Source organism: Triticum aestivum, chromosome 7A (genome assembly GCF_018294505.1).
Source record: "Triticum aestivum cultivar Chinese Spring chromosome 7A, IWGSC CS RefSeq v2.1, whole genome shotgun sequence".
Lineage (NCBI taxonomy): Eukaryota > Viridiplantae > Streptophyta > Magnoliopsida > Poales > Poaceae > Triticum > Triticum aestivum.
In genome coordinates, this window is record NC_057812.1 from 29,704,612 (window position 1) to 29,726,633 (window position 22,022).

The 22,022-nt window shown below is 46.9% G+C and overlaps 1 protein-coding gene across 1 annotated transcript; it reads left to right on the plus strand.

Annotated features, from left to right (window-relative positions):
* Positions 1-14: 14 nt before the first annotated feature.
* Positions 15-6,671, plus strand: LOC123151487 (uncharacterized). The gene is made up of 3 exons (XM_044571183.1): positions 15-1,409; positions 1,890-1,997; positions 6,322-6,671. Exons 1-2 carry the CDS (start codon positions 87-89, stop codon positions 1,992-1,994), a joined length of 1,428 nt encoding a protein of 475 aa, XP_044427118.1. The 5' UTR covers positions 15-86; the 3' UTR covers positions 1,995-1,997; positions 6,322-6,671.
* The last annotated feature ends 15,351 nt before the right edge of the window (positions 6,672-22,022 follow it).

Genomic DNA, 22,022 nt, shown 5'->3' on the forward strand with positions numbered 1-22,022 from the left:
CCCATGGCCCCGTTCATTCGCCTTCCCCCACTGCACTACCCAGGTCTCGAGCTCTCCCTCAGAAAAAAAAACCTAGGTCTCGAGCGATGGCGCCGCCGCCGCCGCCGCCGGCGGAATGCCCAAGTCGAACCACCGTGCTCGATCTCGACGACGACCTCCTCCGCGAGGTGTTCCTTCGCCTCCCCGGCCTCCCGAGCCTCGTCCGCGCCGCCCTCTCCTGCCGCACCTTCCTCTCCGCGGTCCGTTCCTCCCCCGCCTTCCGCCACAGCTTCCGGGCTCTCCACCCGTCTCCCTTCGTCGGCCTCTTCGTCCAGCGCAGAGGCTTGAAGCCTGAGGCCTCCTCTTTCAAGGCCCACCACAGCCGCCCGGACCCGGACTTCGAGGCCGCTGCCCGCGGCGGCGATTTCTCCCTCAGCGGCCTCCCACTCCCAGGCGCCGACGGCAGCCAACACGGCTACAAGGAGGATGAGGGCATCGATGAAGAAGATAGCAACAACCAGGAGGAGCAGTGCGAGGAGGACGACGACGAGGATGAGGAGTACGAGGAGGAGGAGGAGGCCTCCCACGTGTGGGAGATTGAGCGATGTTGCGACGGCTACGTGGTCGTCTTCAACCAGAGGGCCAAGCAGATAGCTGCCTACAACCCTCTCACCCGGGCATTGCATCTCTACCCCTCGCCGCCCCGCCTCTTCTCCGATGCCATTAACTTCGAGTTCCACATTATCTCCTCCCAAGAGGACCCCGGCGCACCACCCCGCGTGCTGTGTTTTGATTTCAACTTGTTTCAGGAGAAGGCGGTCGTCCGCCTCATCTCGTCGGACAACAGCATCAAGTCCAAGTGCCGGAAGTTCCCTGGCACCGGGAGCGAGGTCACTGGCAAGATGGTGAATGGGTCTGTCTATTGGACGCACGCGGGGAAACCCTACATCACCGTGCTCGACACCGCGACACTGAAGTTCACAAAAATGGATCTACCGCCAATCTTGGCAGACCAGGAAGGCCGTAAGTGTGCTTTTGTGTTTGGTAATACCAAGGATGGGAGGCCCTGTATCGTTTCCCCAGATTTGTGGGGTGCTTGCTCGCTTGATGTCTTTTTCTGGAGACCCGAGGATGAGTATTATGACGATGGTCGCAATTACTGGCTGTACCAGACATTTCCTTTGAAAACAATTCGCCAGTTCGTTAAGTTCTCGAAAGGAGACGATGGATTTTTCATTGTGCGGCTTATGGATGTTATAGATGGAATCCTGTACCTGCGTACCGAGTATGACGGGTGTACCGAGGCTCCTCAGTTTTTGCTATCCTTTTGCCTCGAAACAGCAGAGCTGAAAATGATATGTGAAGATTATCACAAGCCTGTCCGTCCCTACATCATGGCCTGGCCTCCTTCTTTGGTACAAAATGATGAGGTAAGCGCATGTATATACAGTTTCTTTCCATGAGAGCACTGATTTAGTGAATTGTTGTGGAAATCGGCTATCCACTCTTACTGTACATGATTTCCATTTTGCAAATCTGATTCATTTGAAAATTGAAATTACTCAACCATATAAAGTCTAATACTCTTTGACAGTGCTATATCTGATATGGACAGTTCACAGTTCTATGCTCATAGTGTGCACATATGATATATCATACCCTTGTGGCACTGTATGTGGCTTGTTATGTTATTCTTTGCTTTCCCGCAAGAAAATGTTATTCATCGTTACTATTCTCATAAGCATATGTTCTTATACTTGATGTTGGGCTCAACATTCTGTTGGGTGCTTACCGCAGTGTATTTTCCATTGAGGTAACATCGGTGGATCTGTGTAATTTAATTTGAAGTAGAGAGACTGTAGTATTTGTGCTGTTCACAATACTTATATAGTAATCTGTAAATTCTTTAGGGTCCCTGTTCAAAAGATCAAGCTTTGTCTACCGCAAGCTCTGAAGGATGTGATGTGAAGGCTGGAGGTGGCCAAACATTGCCTGCATCTGTTGCGAAAGCATAATAGGTAACGCCATGGACTGAAGGTTATATATAAACTAGTTGAATGCCCGTGCGTTGCTACATGTAATAACACATATATTTTTTGTCTCGATGCTGATAATATAGGTGAATTAATCAAACAGATAATTAAATGACATAAGTAGACGATGGGAGCCACCCTCATAAGTTACATTCTTCCTCGTTTCTCCACTCAAATAGATATCTCAACATAGTTTCACCTATTTTTATGATTGTTCACGATGGATTGTGCAAACAAATTACTGCAGCATGTAGTTGCAATTAACATATAACGCCCCTGTAGACATAATGGGTCAGAGAAGGTCTACAAAATAGGGAATTCCTAATCCAGCAAAAAAAAACCAAAATTTCATCTACTGTGCAAGGATACTATTTCCCATTTCCGACCAGAAAATTATTGATATTTTAACCTTGTGAGATTTGTCATAATATGAGTTAGACAACACAATTTTAAAGAAGCATCTTTGCGTCGGTTAGCTAGAATAAACCAGTGTCGCTCGAATTTACTCGCTGCTGCTACTTTTCTAATTCTTTCTCACGCCGCTGCCTTTTTCTTCATCTACCCTATCAAGTCGCCTAAGTCTCCCTGCCTAGCAACCAGCCAGTGCCACCCATGATTGGCGGATGTTGACGTGGGCCGCTTGGCTGCCCCTTGCCCGAGTCACTGCTTTAGCTGGCGTCGTCCATCCCTTCAAACCTATCACCATCTCCGACGCCTTTGACCTTCCGCTTAGCCGCACTCTAATCTGTAAACCCACTATCTTTTTTTTTTCGTCCACCATATTGAAGCCCACCTCTCCCTGCCTAACCGCCCGCCACCGCCACCTGCAGTTGACAAGTGCTCACGCACTCCACCTAGCCCTTTGCCTGCTCGAGTCACCATCGCCGGCACCTGCCACCGCCACCCACAGTTGACGAATGTTGACACACGCCACCTCGCCCTTCCCCTATTCAAGTCACCGCCTCCATCACCGTCGTCAGCATGCCATCCCTCTAAACCCTACCATATACAGTGCCACTAACCTCCCGCACCCCTCACTCGAATCCTTTTATCCCGTGCCTCTCATGTGTCACAAGTGACATGGAAGGCGGCAATTTTTTTTTACCTCTAGCAAGGTCATGATGAATCGTTGTATGCCGCAGCCTACCGTCTCAGGATCAGTGCTAAGTGTGCATTGCACACACAAAAATACTAAAAATGTCCATTCCTGTACGAAAAATACAAATAAATGTTCTCACTGAGATCAAAGCATGTTTCAGATTCATCTTGATAAACATCAGTGTGTCGAAGCCTACTAAGCACCAAACATATCGTGATAAACCATGTTAACAACCGAGGCTTTTATTTAGAGAGCTAAAGATACAAAGTTTACACACAGTAATCTTTACTCAAGAAATCTTGAACTGACTATCGAGGATTTATTTAGCTGCATCCCATGCAGTCAGAAACTACAGATTGCCAAACAGCTTTTGCTTGTACTAATGTTCAACTACAGTATGATAAACCACAACTTTGACTATTGTATGATAAGCGACACTGCAACAGTAACTAACCATCCTCCATCGCCTCATATTTCTCACAACACCATCCAATCCTTGATGCACAAAACCAACCTTCATTGTTCTGCTCAGAGGAGAAGGAGACCGAAAAGGATATCCCAATTTTATTGTAGTAAGAAAACGAAACTAAGTAACAAAAGCAAACCTTCTCCCATTCACTTTAGTTAAATCCAAATGGCCATGTTGTGCTTGGAGGTCAAGCTAGAGAAGATATCAATATGATATTGAACGGACATGATGGAGAAAAGGTCTTCAAACTAAAGATAGCACACAAACAAAGATAAGCATCAGGTTGGCCTTCACACAGAGCATTGTCAGATTATGTGTTTAATCTACAGATGTCTGCTGCAACAATTCGAAGTCATATAGGAAAAAAATACATAAAACCAGATCGAGGGAAAAAAGCGAACACATCTTCAAATTAGAAAAAAAACATTATCTACAGATAATTTCTAGCATGATACACGGTCAAACCATAAATTAGATCACCAAACTACAATCCATATGCTACGTATTTTAGAACAACCTCTTACTTATATTTATAAGTGCATTAATATTCCAAATTGTGAACCTACTTTAGAGCTCTTGCAACACAGTTCGTAGTTGTAAGTATGTTATGGGCAATATGATTCTCCCCATTCCTTATGTAGCAAAAATCACGTGGTAGAGTCTTGCAGTGTCTTGGGCAAGAAGATTAACTTCCGGACAAGAAAATGATGATAGTATGTGTCAAATTCTTGCTAGTATAAAGAAGAGCAAGGACGTTACCTTGGTGTTTTTTTTTCAGGAATGTTACTTTGGTTTACACAAGCAAGTAATCATACGCGAGCCTCGCTGTATAAGTTAAGCTTGTTTAAATGTATGAACTTCATCATGAAACTATTATCAAGAAGTAATGATCATATTATGTCGATATATCTGTAAAAAAGCAAAGTTAACTACTACAGCATGACAACGGGCCGTTTAAACCTCCTCTGACTGAATTATATTATGAACTTAAATCACTAACGATAGTCAGCATAAAATTGCGCGTCATTGATCATGTTCAGAAAGAGGTTGCCTAAAATAATAGTGCAGATTTTTGGAAGCAAAATAAGTTAGGTTGCCTAAGATAGTAAGACCACTTACATCAAAATGCCCCTGGCAGATGCCTCATAGACCAGTCACCAGTATCATATTAGGGACCAGCCACATTACACATACCTAAGGTAGTAGGTAGATCAAAGTGAGCACACATATTCAGAATGGAAGAATATCTCGAAAATTCAGAACGTAAGAAGATCTCCAAGAATAGATAAGCTGATGTTCAAGTGTCCAGCTTAAGATATGTTTACTTGCCACTGTGCTTTCCTAGCCAATCCAAGCAGATGGGGTGGAACGGGAGTTTGAAGATCGCAACCTGAACGAAATAACTAAGAAAATCAGGTGAATAAACCCAACACATAATACATGATTAAAAACATCAATTACGTACAATGTTTGTGGCAAGTTAAAACCACAATTAGCAAACCTTGATCCCTAATGTGATGATCAGAAGGGAGCGGCAACCAGGCTGTTAAGGAGAAGTTGACACCATCGCCCCGGTGGGAAGATGACCGAGAGTGACGAGCCCCGGGCAACACGGGGACTCGACGACAGTGGCCGCTCTATGCGTGTACCTTATCGTGGTGCTGCTCCTCCATCGCTGTGGTCCTGTCCCCCCCCCCTCCCTGCCCCCCCAAGGCTTCTACGCTGCATAACTACACCCTCCTGGCCAAATCTGATCTGAGGGCGAACAGCATGCCGCGTGCACTCTGTCAGGGACAAGGAGCCTCTCCACGTGGTTGGGTTTTCTCCTATCTCTTTCTCTTCCATCACCGGCGCAAGGGACAATACGACCAAATTCTACCTTGGTTGGTCAATCACCACAGTAGTTGGGCTCCATCCCTTTGCACACCGACCTCGGACAGCGCCACGAGCGCCTCTTCCTCTGCAGCTGCTTAGGCCAGCACCACCGCCGTGCTCCTTCTCTGGATGGAAGGGACGGAACGGGAAGCAACCCCTCCTCTGGATCTAGATCAAGCGAGGGTGGGAAAAGGAAAGGAAGATATGGATACCTACAAACAAAAAATCTGGATGGGAGCGATCGTGGGAAGGATATATAGAGAAACTCGAAATACGAGGAGAGGAGTTTCCTTTTATTTCCTCCGTGTGAAGGTGGGATGAAACGATGCAAACGTACCACCCGATCATCACCAACAATAGGAAAGTTGTGAATGTGATGCGGAATGACGACGCAAAACGTTATGAATATAGATTGATTAGATTACATAGTTACATTAGGAAAGTGTGGTGAGGGATTGATGATTTTTTTCCACTGTTATTTGCCCACCGGTTTTGCAGCGGAGATGAAAAAAATCGGTGGGGAGGCTAACGAGACGAAATGACAACGGACTCTCCCATTAGGAGTAGAGATTCAGAAGGTGGATGGTTTGCATTTGTTACGATAGTATAATTGTTGATTCCGTTGGCCTGCTAGTTTTCTATGACCTTGCATCTCCAAACTTTGAAGAATGCACCTGAGATGATCTTTTTGTGTCTTTGCCTTTTAACAATTGGATGGTACATTTTGGATGCATGAAAGCCAGCCATTCTTAGATTTTTAATTAGCCTCATATTTACATGTGTTACGATCAGATGGTAGACTTGACTTAGACTTGCAATGCGCTATACTGATGAATGATGTGCACTTGTTTATCTTGTTTTTGTAGGATTACTTGGAGACCTGGTGAGATGGATGGTGGTGCTGTCTTTTGCCGATGCCGATACATGATGATTCAAGGCCTGTGTCTTGAGAGCCTGATGGCCTTGTATCAACTTAATGCGCCTTTTGCGTATGCAGTATTCTGGAACTTTACACCTACTTGAACCTCCTTGAACCATTATTCTGGTTGTCGATTGCTTGTCACTTAAGATGGTTAATGATCAGGTTATGAACAGCATGGTAATTCGAAGTTGTAAGCCTTGTTGCTGCTGGTTTGGTGCATACTGTATTGCTGGGTTGATAACTTGATATCTGTCTAGTATTACAGCTGCTAGTTAATTCTTGTTTAGGATTTTTTTTGCCAACGATCTGCATGCATGGATCTTGTGTGGTTATTTTGCCTGCTGCTCCCTGGTGCTGTCTATCCTCAGCCTTGCAAATCAATGCAGCGAAAAAGCCCAAGCTGAGCCTAACTGCCTAAGCCTCGTATTGTGTAGCACTATCAAGCTGCGCTAGTCTGCTTCGACTCAAATCCACCCCCGTCGACTGATTTTCTCATATGATAGGTATGGTTGGCGTCGACTGATTTTCTCATATGATAGGTATGGTTGGCGGCTTATTGCAATGATCTCAGCATCATGTGCTAAGTATTCTTTTCAAAAGCGATGTTCAAGTGTTCAGTTCAATAAATATAATACATTCAGTTCAACGATCTTCATCCTCTGCGACATCACCGTTGACCTCGGACTTCACAGCCAATCCAGAAGACGTTGTAGCGGACGGTGGAAGCCATGATCCGTTGACGGTTAGCGCCGCGCTGGGCGTTGACATGTGGTCGGCCGAGACAGATTGCCTAGGGCTTGCAGATCAGCACAGAGTACCTGTTTGTTTTCTCTCAAACTGGCGTGTATAGAACACACACACACACACACACACACACACACACGCACGCACGCATGCACACGTGCGCGCGCGCGCACACACACACACGATCTAATCCGGTTGCTGCCTGACAATTCCTATTTGGTATGCAGGGAGAACATATGAATTGATGGAGACTTATGATTCCTCGAAAAGGAGGGAATGACGTCCATGAGGCCGCTTAAAAAAAAGAGAAAAAAGGAAGAAAAATGAGAGAAAAAGGGAGATATGGTGCACACTACTATCCTATTATCATACTTGTCCTTCAAAGTAGCACTGTGCATTCTATATAGTCTCCATGAATTTCACTTTCATATACTAGTGACATTTTTACATTATTAGAACTTGACTTGTCTATTCTGATAATGAGCTTCACGACGAAGCAAGGCGGTAGCGGCTCACAACATCACGCCGAGATGGAAGTCGCACGCGGATTTGTAGATGGTTTAGGAGAGTTCCTATATGCCGTGTTCAGTGGCACCCTCTTCGTCGATGTCCAACTGCGAATCGCGCGACCACCCATGGCTCCCGCCGCTACGGGATAGGGTGCCCCAGTTGCCAGCCTGCTTATGGCGCCACGGCTCGACAGACTGGCCGCTGGAGTTGCCGGCCTCCACGTTGTGCCGGCCGTGCTTGCACAGCGGCGGCCACCACGTCCGCAACCTTCTCCCAACATGGTTGTGCTCGCTAGAGCTACGAGAAAATGCTGGCAGAGGGGAGGAGGAAAGCAGCAGAGGGGAAGAGGAACACGACGGATCTGATGTGAGACGGTAACCCTAAATCGCCGAACAGCCTCTTATACATATATGTTTTTTCTGCAGGCCCGGAGCGTGGAAAAGAAGAAGGCCCAAAACCTGATGGGCTGTCGAAACGGACGCACTTCGTGGGCCGGCCCACCATGCAGCACAGGCGACAGCGAAAAATGTGTATATTGTGTAAAAAGCCTCCTAAAGTTGCTTAGGACAGGATTCGAACTCGTCCCATTTACCCAGAGAACAAGTTGATTGAACCACTAGGTCAAGTAGGCGTTACTGACAAATTCCGGTGCGAAATGTTTTAAAATAAGGTAGCTGCGCTGTTTATTGCGCATAGATGGAAAAAGATGATATTCTCGGAAAAAGTATAAACACAATTTGAAACTTCATAGATTTCAAAAACAAATCACGAATTTTAAAAATTTCAGGTAATAAAAAAGGTGCACGAATTAGAAAAAGTTCATCAATTTAAAAAAAAAAACAATTTTCAAAAAAAGTTCACAAATTTGAAAATACTCATCAATTTCTCAAAACTTCATCAGTTTTGAGAAATTCCATCCATTTTAAAAAATCATAATCATGAAAAAAGTTCATCAAATTGGAAAAAAAGTTCATTGATTTGAAAAAGTTCATCAAATTCAAAAAAAAGTTCATCGATTTAAGAAAAAAGTTCATTGACTTAAAAAAAGTTCACTAATTTCGAAAAAAGTTCATCAAATTTCAAAAAAAGTTCATCAAATTTGAAAATAGTTCATCGAGTTTGAACAAATTCATCGGATTTGAAAAAGTTCACCGAATTTGAAAAAAGTTCATCAAACTTGGAATAAAGTTCATCTAATTTCAATGAAGTTCATAAATTTTGAAATAGATTCAACGAATTTGAAAACAATTCACCGAATCTGAAAAAAGTTCATTGAATTTGAAAAACTTCATCGAACTTGGAGAAAAGTTATTCAGGTTTGGAAAAGTTCATAGAAGTCGAAAAAAAGTTCATCGAATTTGATTTTTTATGGAATTAGGAAAAAACAAATTTCATTCAATTTGCTAAAGAAATCATGCATTTTTAAAAAAAGAAAAAGGAAAAGGAAAAAGAAAAACTAAAAATGAAAAAGTGAAAAGAAATAAGAGAAGAGTAAAAAGATGTAATTAATAACAGTTGGTTGGTTGGCAACCAGAATCCAAAATCTTCCCCGCCACCACGCTTATGCAGCCGCCTTTATGACTGTCAATTCAGACAAAAAACTATCAAAGATTTATTAATCATTATAGTTCCCACAAATACATAAATACGCACCAATCGTTTTATGATCGAAGTGATTGTGTACTCCAAGCATTCATAAATGGAATACTTTCTGTTGTAAGCAAACAAAGAAAGTCACTAATTATTTACTTTCATAACATGAGTCGATTCGATGGTATTCTGATGACCCAACATCTTAGTAAGTTTCACCCCGACTTAAAAGTGGATACTGTAATGCGAAATGGTATTATGTACGAGGTTGCTGTTTCTAGACGTGTTCAAGATGGTAGGAATAAATCACGCCTCCGTTTCAAAATGCGGTGTTCGTTGTTGATTCTCCCTGATTCATTAGCAAACTTAGCTAAACAATTGTGTTAGGAATAAGAAAGCGATGTTGGCGGAAGAAATACGAAGAAACCTATCACACTTTTGTAGTATAGACGCGGTGCACCTAATTTTATAGGCATCAGAATGGGTTTATCTTGGAAGATCTTGACTTCTCCGTGCCTTCTGCCTCCGACACATCATATCTCCTATGCTGACCTCGTACTTTTGATCACTTCTTCCTTACGAAATGTATCTATTACGAATTGTGTCTATAAGCTTTTTCTCTATTGATATTCATTTTTTCATCTATCTCATGAAATTTCCCTTCTATTAAGTGATAAAGAGCAATTGACGAAGTCAGCAGGAAGTTCGTCAGATGACGGTATGGATCAAAGGAATCCTCCTATCTAGTGGGCCAAACCAAACTGATAATTCGAAGAGACTTGCAAAGATAACTGTCTGTGTCAAAACCGGCGGATCTCGGGTAGGGGGTCCCGAACTGTGCGTCTAAGGCGGATGGTAACAGGAGGCAGGGGACACGATGTTTTACCCAGGTTCGGGCCCTCTTGATGGAGGTAAAACCCTACGTCCTGCTTGATTATTCTTGATAATATGAGTAGTACAAGAGTAGATCTACCACGAGATCAGAGAGGCTAAACCCTAGAAGCTAGCCTATGGTATGATTGTATGTTGTCCTACGGACTAAAACCCTCCGGTTTATATAGACACTGGAGGAGGCTAGGGTTACACAAGGTCGGTTACAAAGGAGGAGATACGCATATCCGTATTGCCTAGCTTGCCTTCCATGCCAAGTAGAGTCCCATCCGGACACGGGATGAAGTCTTCAATCTCGTATCTTCATAGTCCAACAGTCCGTCCAAAGGATATAGTCCGGCTGTCCGGAGACCTCCTAATCCAGGACTCCCTTAGTAGCCCCTGAACCAGGCTTCAATGACGATGAGTCCGGCGCGCAGTGTTGTCTTCGGCATTGCAAGGCGGGTTCCTCCTCCGAATACACCACGGAAGAGTTTGAATACAAGGATAGTGTCCGACCCTGCAAAATAAGTTCCACATACCATCGTAGAGAGAATAATATTTCCACAAATCTAATCCGCTGACACGTTTTGGCAGCATGACATCACGCCACGGCCCGGTAATTATTTGAACCGTTTTTCTTTAACCAGCCCCGCACATAACGCGAGGCGGTTTCTTGACACGTTTTGTCAAAGCAGAGATCGCGTTCCCCTTATCACGGGATTCTCATCAATACGAACGTGGGTAACCCAACCGTGCCTGTTGGTATGACTCCTAAATCTTAGGTAAGTCTCAAACGACCACGAGGAGGACGCCTGATATTCCTCCCCTTTATAAAGGGACAAGGCTTTTTCTTTTTTCCCTCTCGTGCTCAATCGAATCCTTCCCCCGCCTCGAGTTCTAACACCCAGAGCCCAGGTCAGGTGTTTCGGACCTTCAATCATGTCCGGATCCAGCCTTCAAGGCCGGTGGATGCCTTCCTCCGTCACGGAGGAGGACATCAAGAAGTTGAGGGAGGCCACATATCTGACCGCCGGAATTTTGCATAGGCGGCCCGCCCGAGGGCAGGTCGTCCCTACTCCTGAACCCAACGTGAGCGTTGTGTTCGTCTCCCACTTCCTCTGAGGACTAGGCCTCGCTCTGGATCCCTTTGTTAGGGGTCTTATGTTCTATTACGGGATGTACTTTCACGATCTGGCCCCGGATTCCCTTCTTCACATCTCGTCATTTATTATCGTTTGTGAGGCCTTCCTCCGCATTACCCCTCACTTCGGCCTGTGGCTCAAGACCTTCGATGTGAAGCCGAAGATGGTCGAGGGGCAGTACGCAGCGTGCGGAGGTGCTGTAATAAGCAAAATTGCTGACGCTCCATGGCCAAAGGGTTCCTTTCCAGAGGTGTCCGGATTGTGGCAACAGGAGTGGTTTTACGTCACAGCTCCTCGAAGTGCCAAGTGGGTAGCTGCCCCCACCTTTCGCTCGGGCCCTCCACCACAACTGATGTCATGGATCAGCAGGGGGCTGAGCTGGGGTCCAGCCAAGGACGTGCCATTGCTGTAGAGCCGTATCCGAGATCTCTTCAAGGGAGATTTCAGTCTGGTTATGGTAATGCAAGTTATGCTGGTTCGTCGAATCCAGCCTTTCAAACACCGACCCCTCCGCATGTGGGAATTCAACCCGGAAGGACTGCGCGCCATTCAGAATTTCCTTGGCATGACGCACGAGGAGATGTACAAATCGTTCTTCGGACCCCAAATAGAGTGTCCGGACACTATCGAGGACGTGGGCCTGAGCTGCAACCGCCCCGCTGACCAAGTAAGTAATCCCATGGCCGAACACATTGTCCTTTTATTTATCATGACATCATTCTAAAGAATCGCTCTTTGACCAGGACTGGATAACAAAGGCGAAGATGATCCGGTGTTCGGTCCCCCTTCCCGAAGGCTTGGACAATCCGGTGCTGGAAAAGATGCTCGAGTTAGCACCTTGTCTAGTGCCCTCAAAGGAAGATGAAGGGGGGAATAAAGAGGGCGAAAGCGGGCCTCCATTGCTATCTATTCCAATCGAGGGAATGAGTGCCTCCGCGAGGGAGGATAACCAAGGGGAAGAATCTGACATTCTCTCTCCCCGGGGAAGGAAGAGGACTACCTCTGAAGATCCGGAAACTAAGGATTCCAAACGGGAGAAGAAATCTCCGCCAGAGGGTCCTGCCTCGGAGGGTATTCTTGCCGCACAATGTCCGCGCGGGGATCAGCCCTCTACCGAGCTGTAAGTAATCAAAAAGTACTTAATAGTGAAGATATCCTACCTTACTTCCGAAGGCAATAACCGATGCTTGTAAATTGTAGTCTGGATTGCATCCCTTCTCGACAGAGTTCATCTTCGGGGGATCTTCTTCCGGAGATGATGGAGAGCGAAACGCCTCCCCCGGACTCCCCAGCTCAAGAAGCGGGCGACCTTGAAGTGTTGTCGCGAAGGGTATCTCCGGATCCAATATCGCTAGAGGATAACCCTTTGGCTGCCCGGCATCCCCAGTATCCGGCTCCTGAGGAGAGCGACAACAAGGGTCCATACTGTGTGCGGTCGGACGCACTGAAGGATCTTCTGGGGAAAGCTGTCGTCTCAGAAGCACATCGTACGCTAATGGGTATGGTAATTGAATGGATTTCATCCGCCGAAAGCGGTTTGCACGAAGCTTTTATGAGTCTGCTGAAAGGCTTTGAGGTGCGTAAAATAATGTATGCCTTTAATAGTACCGCATACGTTAGGTATGCTCATGCAGATAGTAGCCCCTGAGACTGGTTGTCGTCGAAAACGGCGGCAAACAGAGGATCATAGTCCTAGGTAATAACCAGACCGCCTTTATGTGCAGGTGGTTGAAGCTCCAGTGGCTAGCCGAACTGATGGGTTTGCCAAACAAAAGCGGCAACTGGATGCGGCAGATGCCGACATCGTGCTTGTCAACAAGAGGCTTGACGAGGCACATGGTGAGTGATTTTTCTGGTGATCATCACATAATAAGTGTATCATGATGCCAGTATCTTTAATATGTTGTGACTGCAGATGGAGCTGCCATCGTGGAGACCCTTCGGGCGGAGCTTGCCCGAGCCAAGGAGCAAGCAAGGAGTAGTAATGCGGCCGCTTTACGGACGGCCGAAGAGTTAAGGGCCGAATAGGCCGCTCATTGCGAGAGCAAAGAAAGAATAGCCAAGATGGCTGTAGAGTTAAAAGATGTTGCTGACCGTTACCGGCTTCTTTAAGAAGAAAACCGGGCGAAGACGATGGACCTGGAAAAGGCCCGGGTGGCTGTCAAGGAAGCCCGCTCCAAAATTAGAGCGACGAAGGAGGAGCTGCATCAAGCTGCGGATATTGTATCTGGGAAGCCCTTCTTGTTGGGGACTAAGTTCGGGGATCCAAAGTATGCGCCTCTGGACCGGCTATGGAGTTCTGCGGACGCCTACGTGGATTTGGCTGCCAGTGCTGCTGATGCAGCCGAGTACTTCAAGGATCGGAAATATCACGAAGTGGAAAAACTGTTTTGGTCACAGTTTCATGCTCCAGCCCGTCCGCTGCTGTTGAATGAGCAAATGGCCGAGTGGGCCGAGCTCCATAGATTATGCGGACTTGCTATGAGGTCCGTTGTGGATCATTTGTGGCCGGGAGGGCCAAGGCCGAATAACTACTTTAGCTTAGTGCAACAGTTCCTTGGTGATGTGCCACGCATCGATGCTGTAAAGAGGTCGGCGTGCATAGAAGGCTCACGGATGGCCCTTGCCCGTGTCAAAACATACTGGGCGGAGATGGATGCCACCACTGTTCCGACACAGGGTTCGGCCATAGGCCGAGTGTCTGCCGAGCACTACTTTGAAGAAGTTCTTGAAGTGCTCGAAGAATATTATGTTTGAGTGACATGTATTCCCATTGTAAAAACAATGTTTTATTGAGTTTATCAAGGCTGTATTTATACTTTTGCCCGAAAGTACTATGACGCCTCCTGTGCGGCCGTTTACGTATATATGTATATAACCTGAAAGATGGCAGTCGTCGGCTTTAGCCCCCACGCATATAATGCGGGGGTGTTCGTAGAAGACGCATGTTCATACTTGATCCAACGTCTTGGTCCATTAAGGAGGTGATAGCGCAGCGAACTAGGCAACCAGACTATAATGCTTTAACACTTTCACTTAGCCAGAGAAGTTTGACAGTGGGCCTACTATATAGCCCCTGGTGGCTCCGCACTCATCCGAATTCGGGGTGCGTACATGCCTGGCCAGGAAACGGCCCTTCGTTAAGGCAGAGGAATCCCGAAGATTCCGCTAGGTCATCGAGTGGTTGACCAGTCTCATGCTATATCATGACAGTCAGTTTTCGGCTTTCTCTACTAAGGTGCTCGTCCGGATGAACCAGGGCACAATCGCAGTAGTTTTCCTGGTGCCGCCTTAGCCGATAGAGCGGAACGTAAGGCAACAAAACACAGGAGCCGGGCAAACCCAACATTTGACCAAAGACATGATTCGGAGCTGATGCATATAAGGCTAAAATCGCGACGCCAAACACTCCCTAAGGTATTCGGTCTTTATGGTGTAAACCGGGCTTAAGCAGTGCCCTTTGTAATAAGCCCCTAGTGTCCAGGTACGTGCAGTATTCTGACGTGGACACATGCCAATACGTCAACATCCTTCTCAATTGTACTGAGAATCCGGGGGATGTGTATCAACAAGAGATAGTAAAAAAAGATTTACGCAGGGTCTTAATCTAAAAAGAATCCTTGGAACGGGTCCCTGCTGCACGTCTGCGCCTGTGTCTCCGTTGTGCCATATCTTGGACGGGTGCAGCACGATGGTCATCTATAAAAGAGAGGAACTTAGTTGAAAAGTTGTCGTGCAAAAAGGTAGGTTATACTAAAGAAACCATGTATAGTTCAAGATGAGTAAAGTTGATCCTAATTGCCACTTGTTTGCGCGCGTTGAGCCCCTTGTGTTGTAATAGGGGTATAGCCATCAAACCTGTATCAATTACATATAGCTGCGCCAGACTTGTCTAACCGCGTCCGTGGTCTTAACGACCTGTCAGGTGCTTTAGTTGGTGAGGCCGATTAGTGGGAGGATGCCAAGGCAGCCGCACGGTCTTCCACGCGCAAGGAGCGCTCCATATTTCCATTTACTGTAATGATGCCACATGGACCGGGCATCTTAAGCATGAGAGAAGCGTAATGCGGTATTGCGTTAAAGCGAGCGAAATCTTCGCGCCCGAGTAGTGCTTGATAGCCACTTTGGAACGGAGCGATGTGGAAGGTTAACTTTTCGCTGCGGAAGTTATCGGGAAAGCCAAATATAACCTCTAGTAGCAGGGAGCCCGTGCAATGGGCTTCTGGGCCTCGCGTTACTCCTTTAAAGGTAGTATTGCTATGGCTGATTTTTGTTGGGTCTATCCCCATTTTGTGAACTGTATCATGATATATCAGGTTTAAACTGCTGTCGCCGTCCATCAGGACTCGTGCGAAGTGGTATCCATCAATTATTGGGTCTAATACCAAGGCAGCCCATCCTGCACGTCGGATACTTGCCGAGTAATCCTGATGGTCAAAGGTGATGGGTTAGGATGACCAGTGGCAGAACTCCGCGGTGATAGGCCCTGGGGCATGTGTCTCTAGGAGTGCTGCTTTGTTTCTCCCCTTTGTCACGTGTAACACGTTTACTGTTTTGACTTTTGGTGGGAATTTCTTTTGTTCCCCAGTGCTTTGCTTGCGAGGCTCATTGAGGGAGTCCTGGATTAGGGGGTCTCTGGACAGCCGGACTATATCCTTTGGCCGGACTGTTGGACTATGAAGATACGAGATTGAAGACTTCGTCCCGTGTCCGGATGGGACTCTACTTGGCGTGGAAGGCAAGCTAGGCAATACGGATATGCATATCTCCTCCTTTGTAACCGACCTTGTGTAACCCTAGCCTCCTCCGGTGTCTATATAAACCGGAGGGTTTTAGTCCGTAGGACAACATACAATCATACCATAGGCTAGCTTCTAGGGTTTAGCCTCTCTGATCTCGTGGTAGATCTACTCTTGTACTACTCATATTATCAAGAACAATCAAGCAGGACGTAGGGTTTTACCTCCATCAAGAGGGCCCGAACCTGGGTAAAACATCGTGTCGCCTGCCTCCTGTTATCATCCGCCTTAGACGCACAGTTCGGGACCCCCTACCCGAGATCCGCCGGTTTTAACACCGACATTGGTGCTTTCATTGAGAGTTCCTCTATGTCGTCACCGTTAGGCTTGATGGCTCCTCCGATCATCGGTAGCAATGCAGTCCAGGGTGAGACTTTTCTCCCCGGGCAGATCTTTGTATTCGGTGGCTTCGCACTGCGGGCCAACTCGCTTGGCCATCTGGAGCAGATCGAGAGTTACGCCCCTGGCCACCAGGTCAGGTTTGGAAGCTTAAACTATACGGTCGACATCCGCGGAGACTTGATCTTCGACGCATTTGAGCCCCTGTCGAGTGCGCCACACGGTCACGATGAGCATGATTTAGCTCTACCATCGGACAGTGTTCAGGATACCGCACTGGCAACCGCTCCGACCTTCAATTCGGAGCCAATTGCGCCATGCATGGGCGGGTGGATAGACCCCGCCATGGAGGCTGCATTCTCAATGGCGATCGAGCCAAATATCGACCTTACCCTTCACGAGAGCCGTGACACCAAATTGCCAGATTCTTCCCCGGCCACGGACTCCGAACCGCCTGCGCCCGTGCCTATCGAATCCGACTGGGCGCCGATCATGGAGTTTACCTCCGCGGATATCTTTTAGCACTCGCCCTTCGGCAACATACTGAACTCATTAAGGTCTCTCTCCCTGTCAGGAGAGTCCTGGCCGAACTATGTTTGGCAGGATTGGGATGCGGATGACGAAGAAATTCGCCGCCGACCCACCACCCACTTAGTAGCCATTGTCGACAATTTAACCGACATGCTCGACTTCGACTCCGAAGACATCGACGGTATGGACGACGATGCAGGAGACGAACAGGAACCACTGCCCATAGGGCTCTGGATGCCCACGTCATCACATGATGTATACATGGTGGACACACCCAAAGAAAGCGACAACAAGGAACGGAAGGACGCAGCGAAGGATCGATCCCTCGAGAAGCAGTCAAAGCGGCGGCGTAATCGCCGCTCCAAATCCCGCCTTGGCAGAAACAGAGATCATATAGACCCAGCGATAGAGCAGGGTGAACCAGCGGACGACGAACACGACATTGGACCAACGTCCGATCACGGCAACACGGAGAATCAAACCAAACAACCTGACTCCGTCGAAGATAACAGTCCGGACGACATCACACCGGACAGGCACCCGGAGCAACAGAATGCCCATCAAAGGCTTGTTGCCACTGCGAGGAGTCTAAAAAAGCAGAAGCAAGGGCTCAGGACTGCACAAGACACACTCAAAATCAGATGGAGTGAAGTTCTCAACACTGCAGCGAAGTACGGCGGTAATCGCCACACCAAGAGCTACCCGAAGCGAAAGTTGCTACCTGAATTTGACGAGGAGGCCTTAGATCCCCCGCAATTAAAAACAAAATGGCCATCCGGTCGGATAGACGACCTCATGGCCAACATAGAGCAGCAAACGACGCCGCACATAAGCCAGTACCCGATCCATCTACGGGCCACGCAAGCGCGCTCTAGCATGCAATGCAACACAACAAACATCCCAACACCACGGTACACCCAAATACAGGGGTGCCGCACACCCCTATGTTTCACCGATGAGGTGCTGGACCATGAATTTCTAGAGGGATTCAAACCCGTAAACATAGAGGCGTACGACGGAACGACAGACCCTGGGGTTTGGATTGAAGACTACATCCTCCATATCCATATGGCACGAGGAGATGATCTCCATGCCATCAAGTACTTACCCCTCAAGCTCAAAGGGCCAGCTCGGCACTGGCTTAAAAGCCTCCCTGAAAACTCCATTGGAAGCTGGGAAGAGCTCGAAGACGCTTTTCGGGCAAATTTTCAAGGGACTTATGTCCGACCACCGGATGCAGACGATTTGAGTCATATAACTCAACAGCCCGGAGAGTCAGCCCGAAAGCTTTGAAACAAGTGCCTCACTAAAAAGAACCAAATAGTGGACTGCCCGGACGCCGAAGCCTTAGCAGCTTTTAAGCATAACTTTCGAGATGAATGGCTTGCCAGACACCTCGGCCAAGAAAAGCCGAGAACAATGGCAGCATTAACAAGCCTCATGACCCGCTTTTGTGCAGGCGAGGATAGATGGTTAGCCCGATGCAGCACCAACGACCCAAGTTCATCCGAAGTCAGGGACGAAAACGGGAAACCACGACACAGCAAAAACAAGCGCCGGAATAAAGAAGACAACCCAAAGAGCACGGCGGTAAACACCGGATTTAGAAGCTCTCAGCCAGGTCAACAAAAGCTGCCCTCCAAAGGCAATAGAGACGAACTATCCAGCCTAAACAAGATTCTGGATAAAATATGTCAGATTCACAGCACCCCCGATAAACCTGCAAATCATACCCATAGAGAATGTTGGGTCTTCAAGCAGTCCGGCAAGCTCAACGCCGAACATAAGGGGAAGGATACACCAAGCGAAGTCGAGGACGAGCCTCGCAAGCAAAGCACTGGGGAACAGAAGAAATTCCCACCAGAAGTCAAAACAGTAAACGTGTTACACGTGACAAAGGGGAGATACAAAGCGGCACTCCTAGAGACACATGGCCCAGGGCCTATCACCGTGGAGTGCTACCACTGGTCGTCCCAACCGATCACCTTTGACCATCAGGATTACTCGGCAAGTATCCAACGTGCAGGATGGGCTGCCTTGGTATTAGACCCAATAGTTGACGGATACCACTTCACACGAGTCCTGATGGACAGCGGCAGCAGTTTAAACCTGATATATCAGGACACAGTTCGCAAAATGGGGATAGACCCAACAAGAATCAGCCATAGCGATACTACCTTTAAAGGAGTAACGCCAGGCCCAGAAGCCCATTGCACGGGCTCCCTTCTACTAGATGTTATATTCGTCTTTCCCGATAACTTCCGCAGTGAAAAGTTAACGTTCCACTTCGCTCCGTTCCGAAGTGGCTATCAAGCACTACTCGGACGTGAAGCTTTCACTCGCTTTAACGCAATACCACATTACGCTTCTCTCATGCTTAAGATGCCCGGTCCACGCGACATCATTACAGTAAAAGGAAATATTGAGCGCTCCTTGCACGCGGAAGACCGTGCGGCTGCCTTGGCATCCGCACACTAAATGACCTCACCAACTAAAGCATCTGACAGGTCGTTAAGACCACGGACGCGGTTAGACGAGTCCGGCGCAACTATATGTAATTAATATAGGTTTGATGGCTATACCCCTATTACAACACAAGGGGCTCAAAGCGCGCAAACAAGTGATAATTAGGCTCAACTTTACTCATCTTGAACTATACATGGTTTCTTTAGTATAACCTACCTTTTTGCATGACAACTTTTCAACTAAGTTCCTATCTTTTACAGATGACCATCGTGCTACACCCGTCCAGGATACGGCACAACGGAGACACAGGCGCAGACGTGCAGCAGGGACCTGTTCCAAGGATTCTTTTTAGATTAAGACCCTGCGTAAACCTATTTACTGTCTCTTGTTGATACATATCCCCCGGATTCTCAGTACAATTGAGAAGGATGCTGACGTATTGGCATGTGGCCACGTCAGAATATTGCACGTACCTGGACACTAGGGGCTTATTACAAAGGGCATTGCTTAAGCCCAGTTTACACCATAAAGACCGAATACCTTAGGGAGTGTTTGGCGTCGCGAGTTTGGCCTTATATGCATCAGCTATGAATCATTTCTTTGGTCAAATGTTGGGTTTGCCCGGCTCCTGTGTTTTGCTGCCTTACGTTCCGCTCTATCGGCTAAGGCAGCACCATGAGAACTACTGCGATTGTGCCCTGGTTCATCCGGTCGAGCACCTCACTGACTGTCATGATATAGCGTGAGACTGGTCAACCACTCGATGACCTAGCGGAATCTTCGGGATTCCTCCGCCTTAACGAAGGGCCGTTTCCCGGCCAGGCATGTAAGCACCCCGAATTCGGATGAGTGCGGAGCCACCAGGGGCTATATAGCAGCCCCACTGTCAAACTCCTCTGGCTAAATGAAAGTGTTGAAGCATTATAGTCCGGTTGCCTAGTTCGCTGCGCTATCACCTCTTTAATGGACCAAGACATTGGATCAAGTGTGAACATGTGACTTCTGCGAACACCCCCGCATTATATGCGTGGGGGCTGAAGCCGACGACTGCCATCTTTCAGGTTATATACATATATACATAAACGGCCGCATATGAGGCATCATAGTACTTTCGGGCAAAAGTATAAATACAACCTTGATAAACTCAATAAAACATTGTTTTTACAATGGGAATACATGTCACTTAAACATAATATTCTTCGAGCACTGAGCCTCTATCGAACGAGCGCCTTCAAGAACTTCTTCAAAGTAGTGCTCGGCAGCCACTCGACCTATGGCCGAACCCTGTGCCGCAACAGTGGTGGCATCCATCTCCGCCCAGTATGTTTTGACATGGGCAAGGGCTGTCCGCGAGCCTTCACTAGTAGAAAAAAGGTCAAATGAGAAGAACATTAGTGCCGGTTTGAATTTGAGCTGGCACTAATGTGACCATTAGTGCCGGTTCCAACGGCTAGGCGGGCGGACATCATTAGTACAGGTTTATGGGCAACCTTTAGTACCGGTTCATGCCACGAACCGGTACTAATGAGGCCAGTGCGGCTGTGGTCAGGCTAGGGCCCCCACGAAGACCTTTAGTACCGGTTCATGGCATGAACCGGTACTAGAGTTTCTTAGTAAGCTGATTTTTAGTCCCACCTCGCCAATGGAGAGGCAGTATGAGCGGTTTATAAGCCGTGAGTGCAGAGACAATAACGAAGAGGCGCAATGCTCACCTGCACGTTGATTAGCTTCAAGCCTTTCGGAATAGCATAGATTGCACTGAGCTATGTGCAGTGCAGTCTACACTATTCCAAAAGGCTTGAAGCAAATTAACCAGCATTGCGCCTCTTTTTTATTTTTAATAACTTAGTTGAACTCCGGACTTCTTGTCTGTTCAGTATGCAGCATTCAAAGCCACATCATCAATTTCCAACATGTTCTGACATCATTTGCTGTTTTTCAGTCATTTACCTAATTGTTTAGAGAGCTAAATGACCGTGAAATTGAAAATCACTACAAAATAAACTGTGAAAATGTTGAAACTTGGCATGGTATCATCATTTCACCCGCATAGCATCTGCGAAAGAGTAGAGAGGGCCACGGCAAAAACTGGACGCATTCGTGTACAAACTGGACAATCTCTTTCGGAGTATCAGGGTTTCGGACGAGAACTCATCTGTTACACATGCACTTCAATGTTTTTTAAACTTATTTGAACTCCAGACTTATTTTGCGTTGAGTATGCAGCATTCAAAGTGACGTCATCAATTTCCAACATATTCTGACATCATTTGCTGTTTTTCAGTCATTTACCTAATTGTTTAGAAAGCTAAATGACCGTGAAATTGAAAATCACTAGAAAATGAACTGTGAAAATGTTGAAACTTGGCATGGTATGATCATTTCACCCGCATAGCATGTGCGAAAGAGTAGAGAGGGTCATGGCAAAAACTGGACGCACTTCGTGTACAAACCGGACAATCTCTTTCGGAGTATCAGGGTTTCGGACGAGAACTCATCTGTTACACGGGCACTTCAATATTTTTTAAACTTATTTGAACTCCGGACTTTTTTTGCGTTCAGTATGCAGCATTCAAAGTGATGTCGTCAATTTCCAACATGTTTTGACATCATTTGCTGTTTTTCAGTCATTTACCTAATTGTTTAGAGAG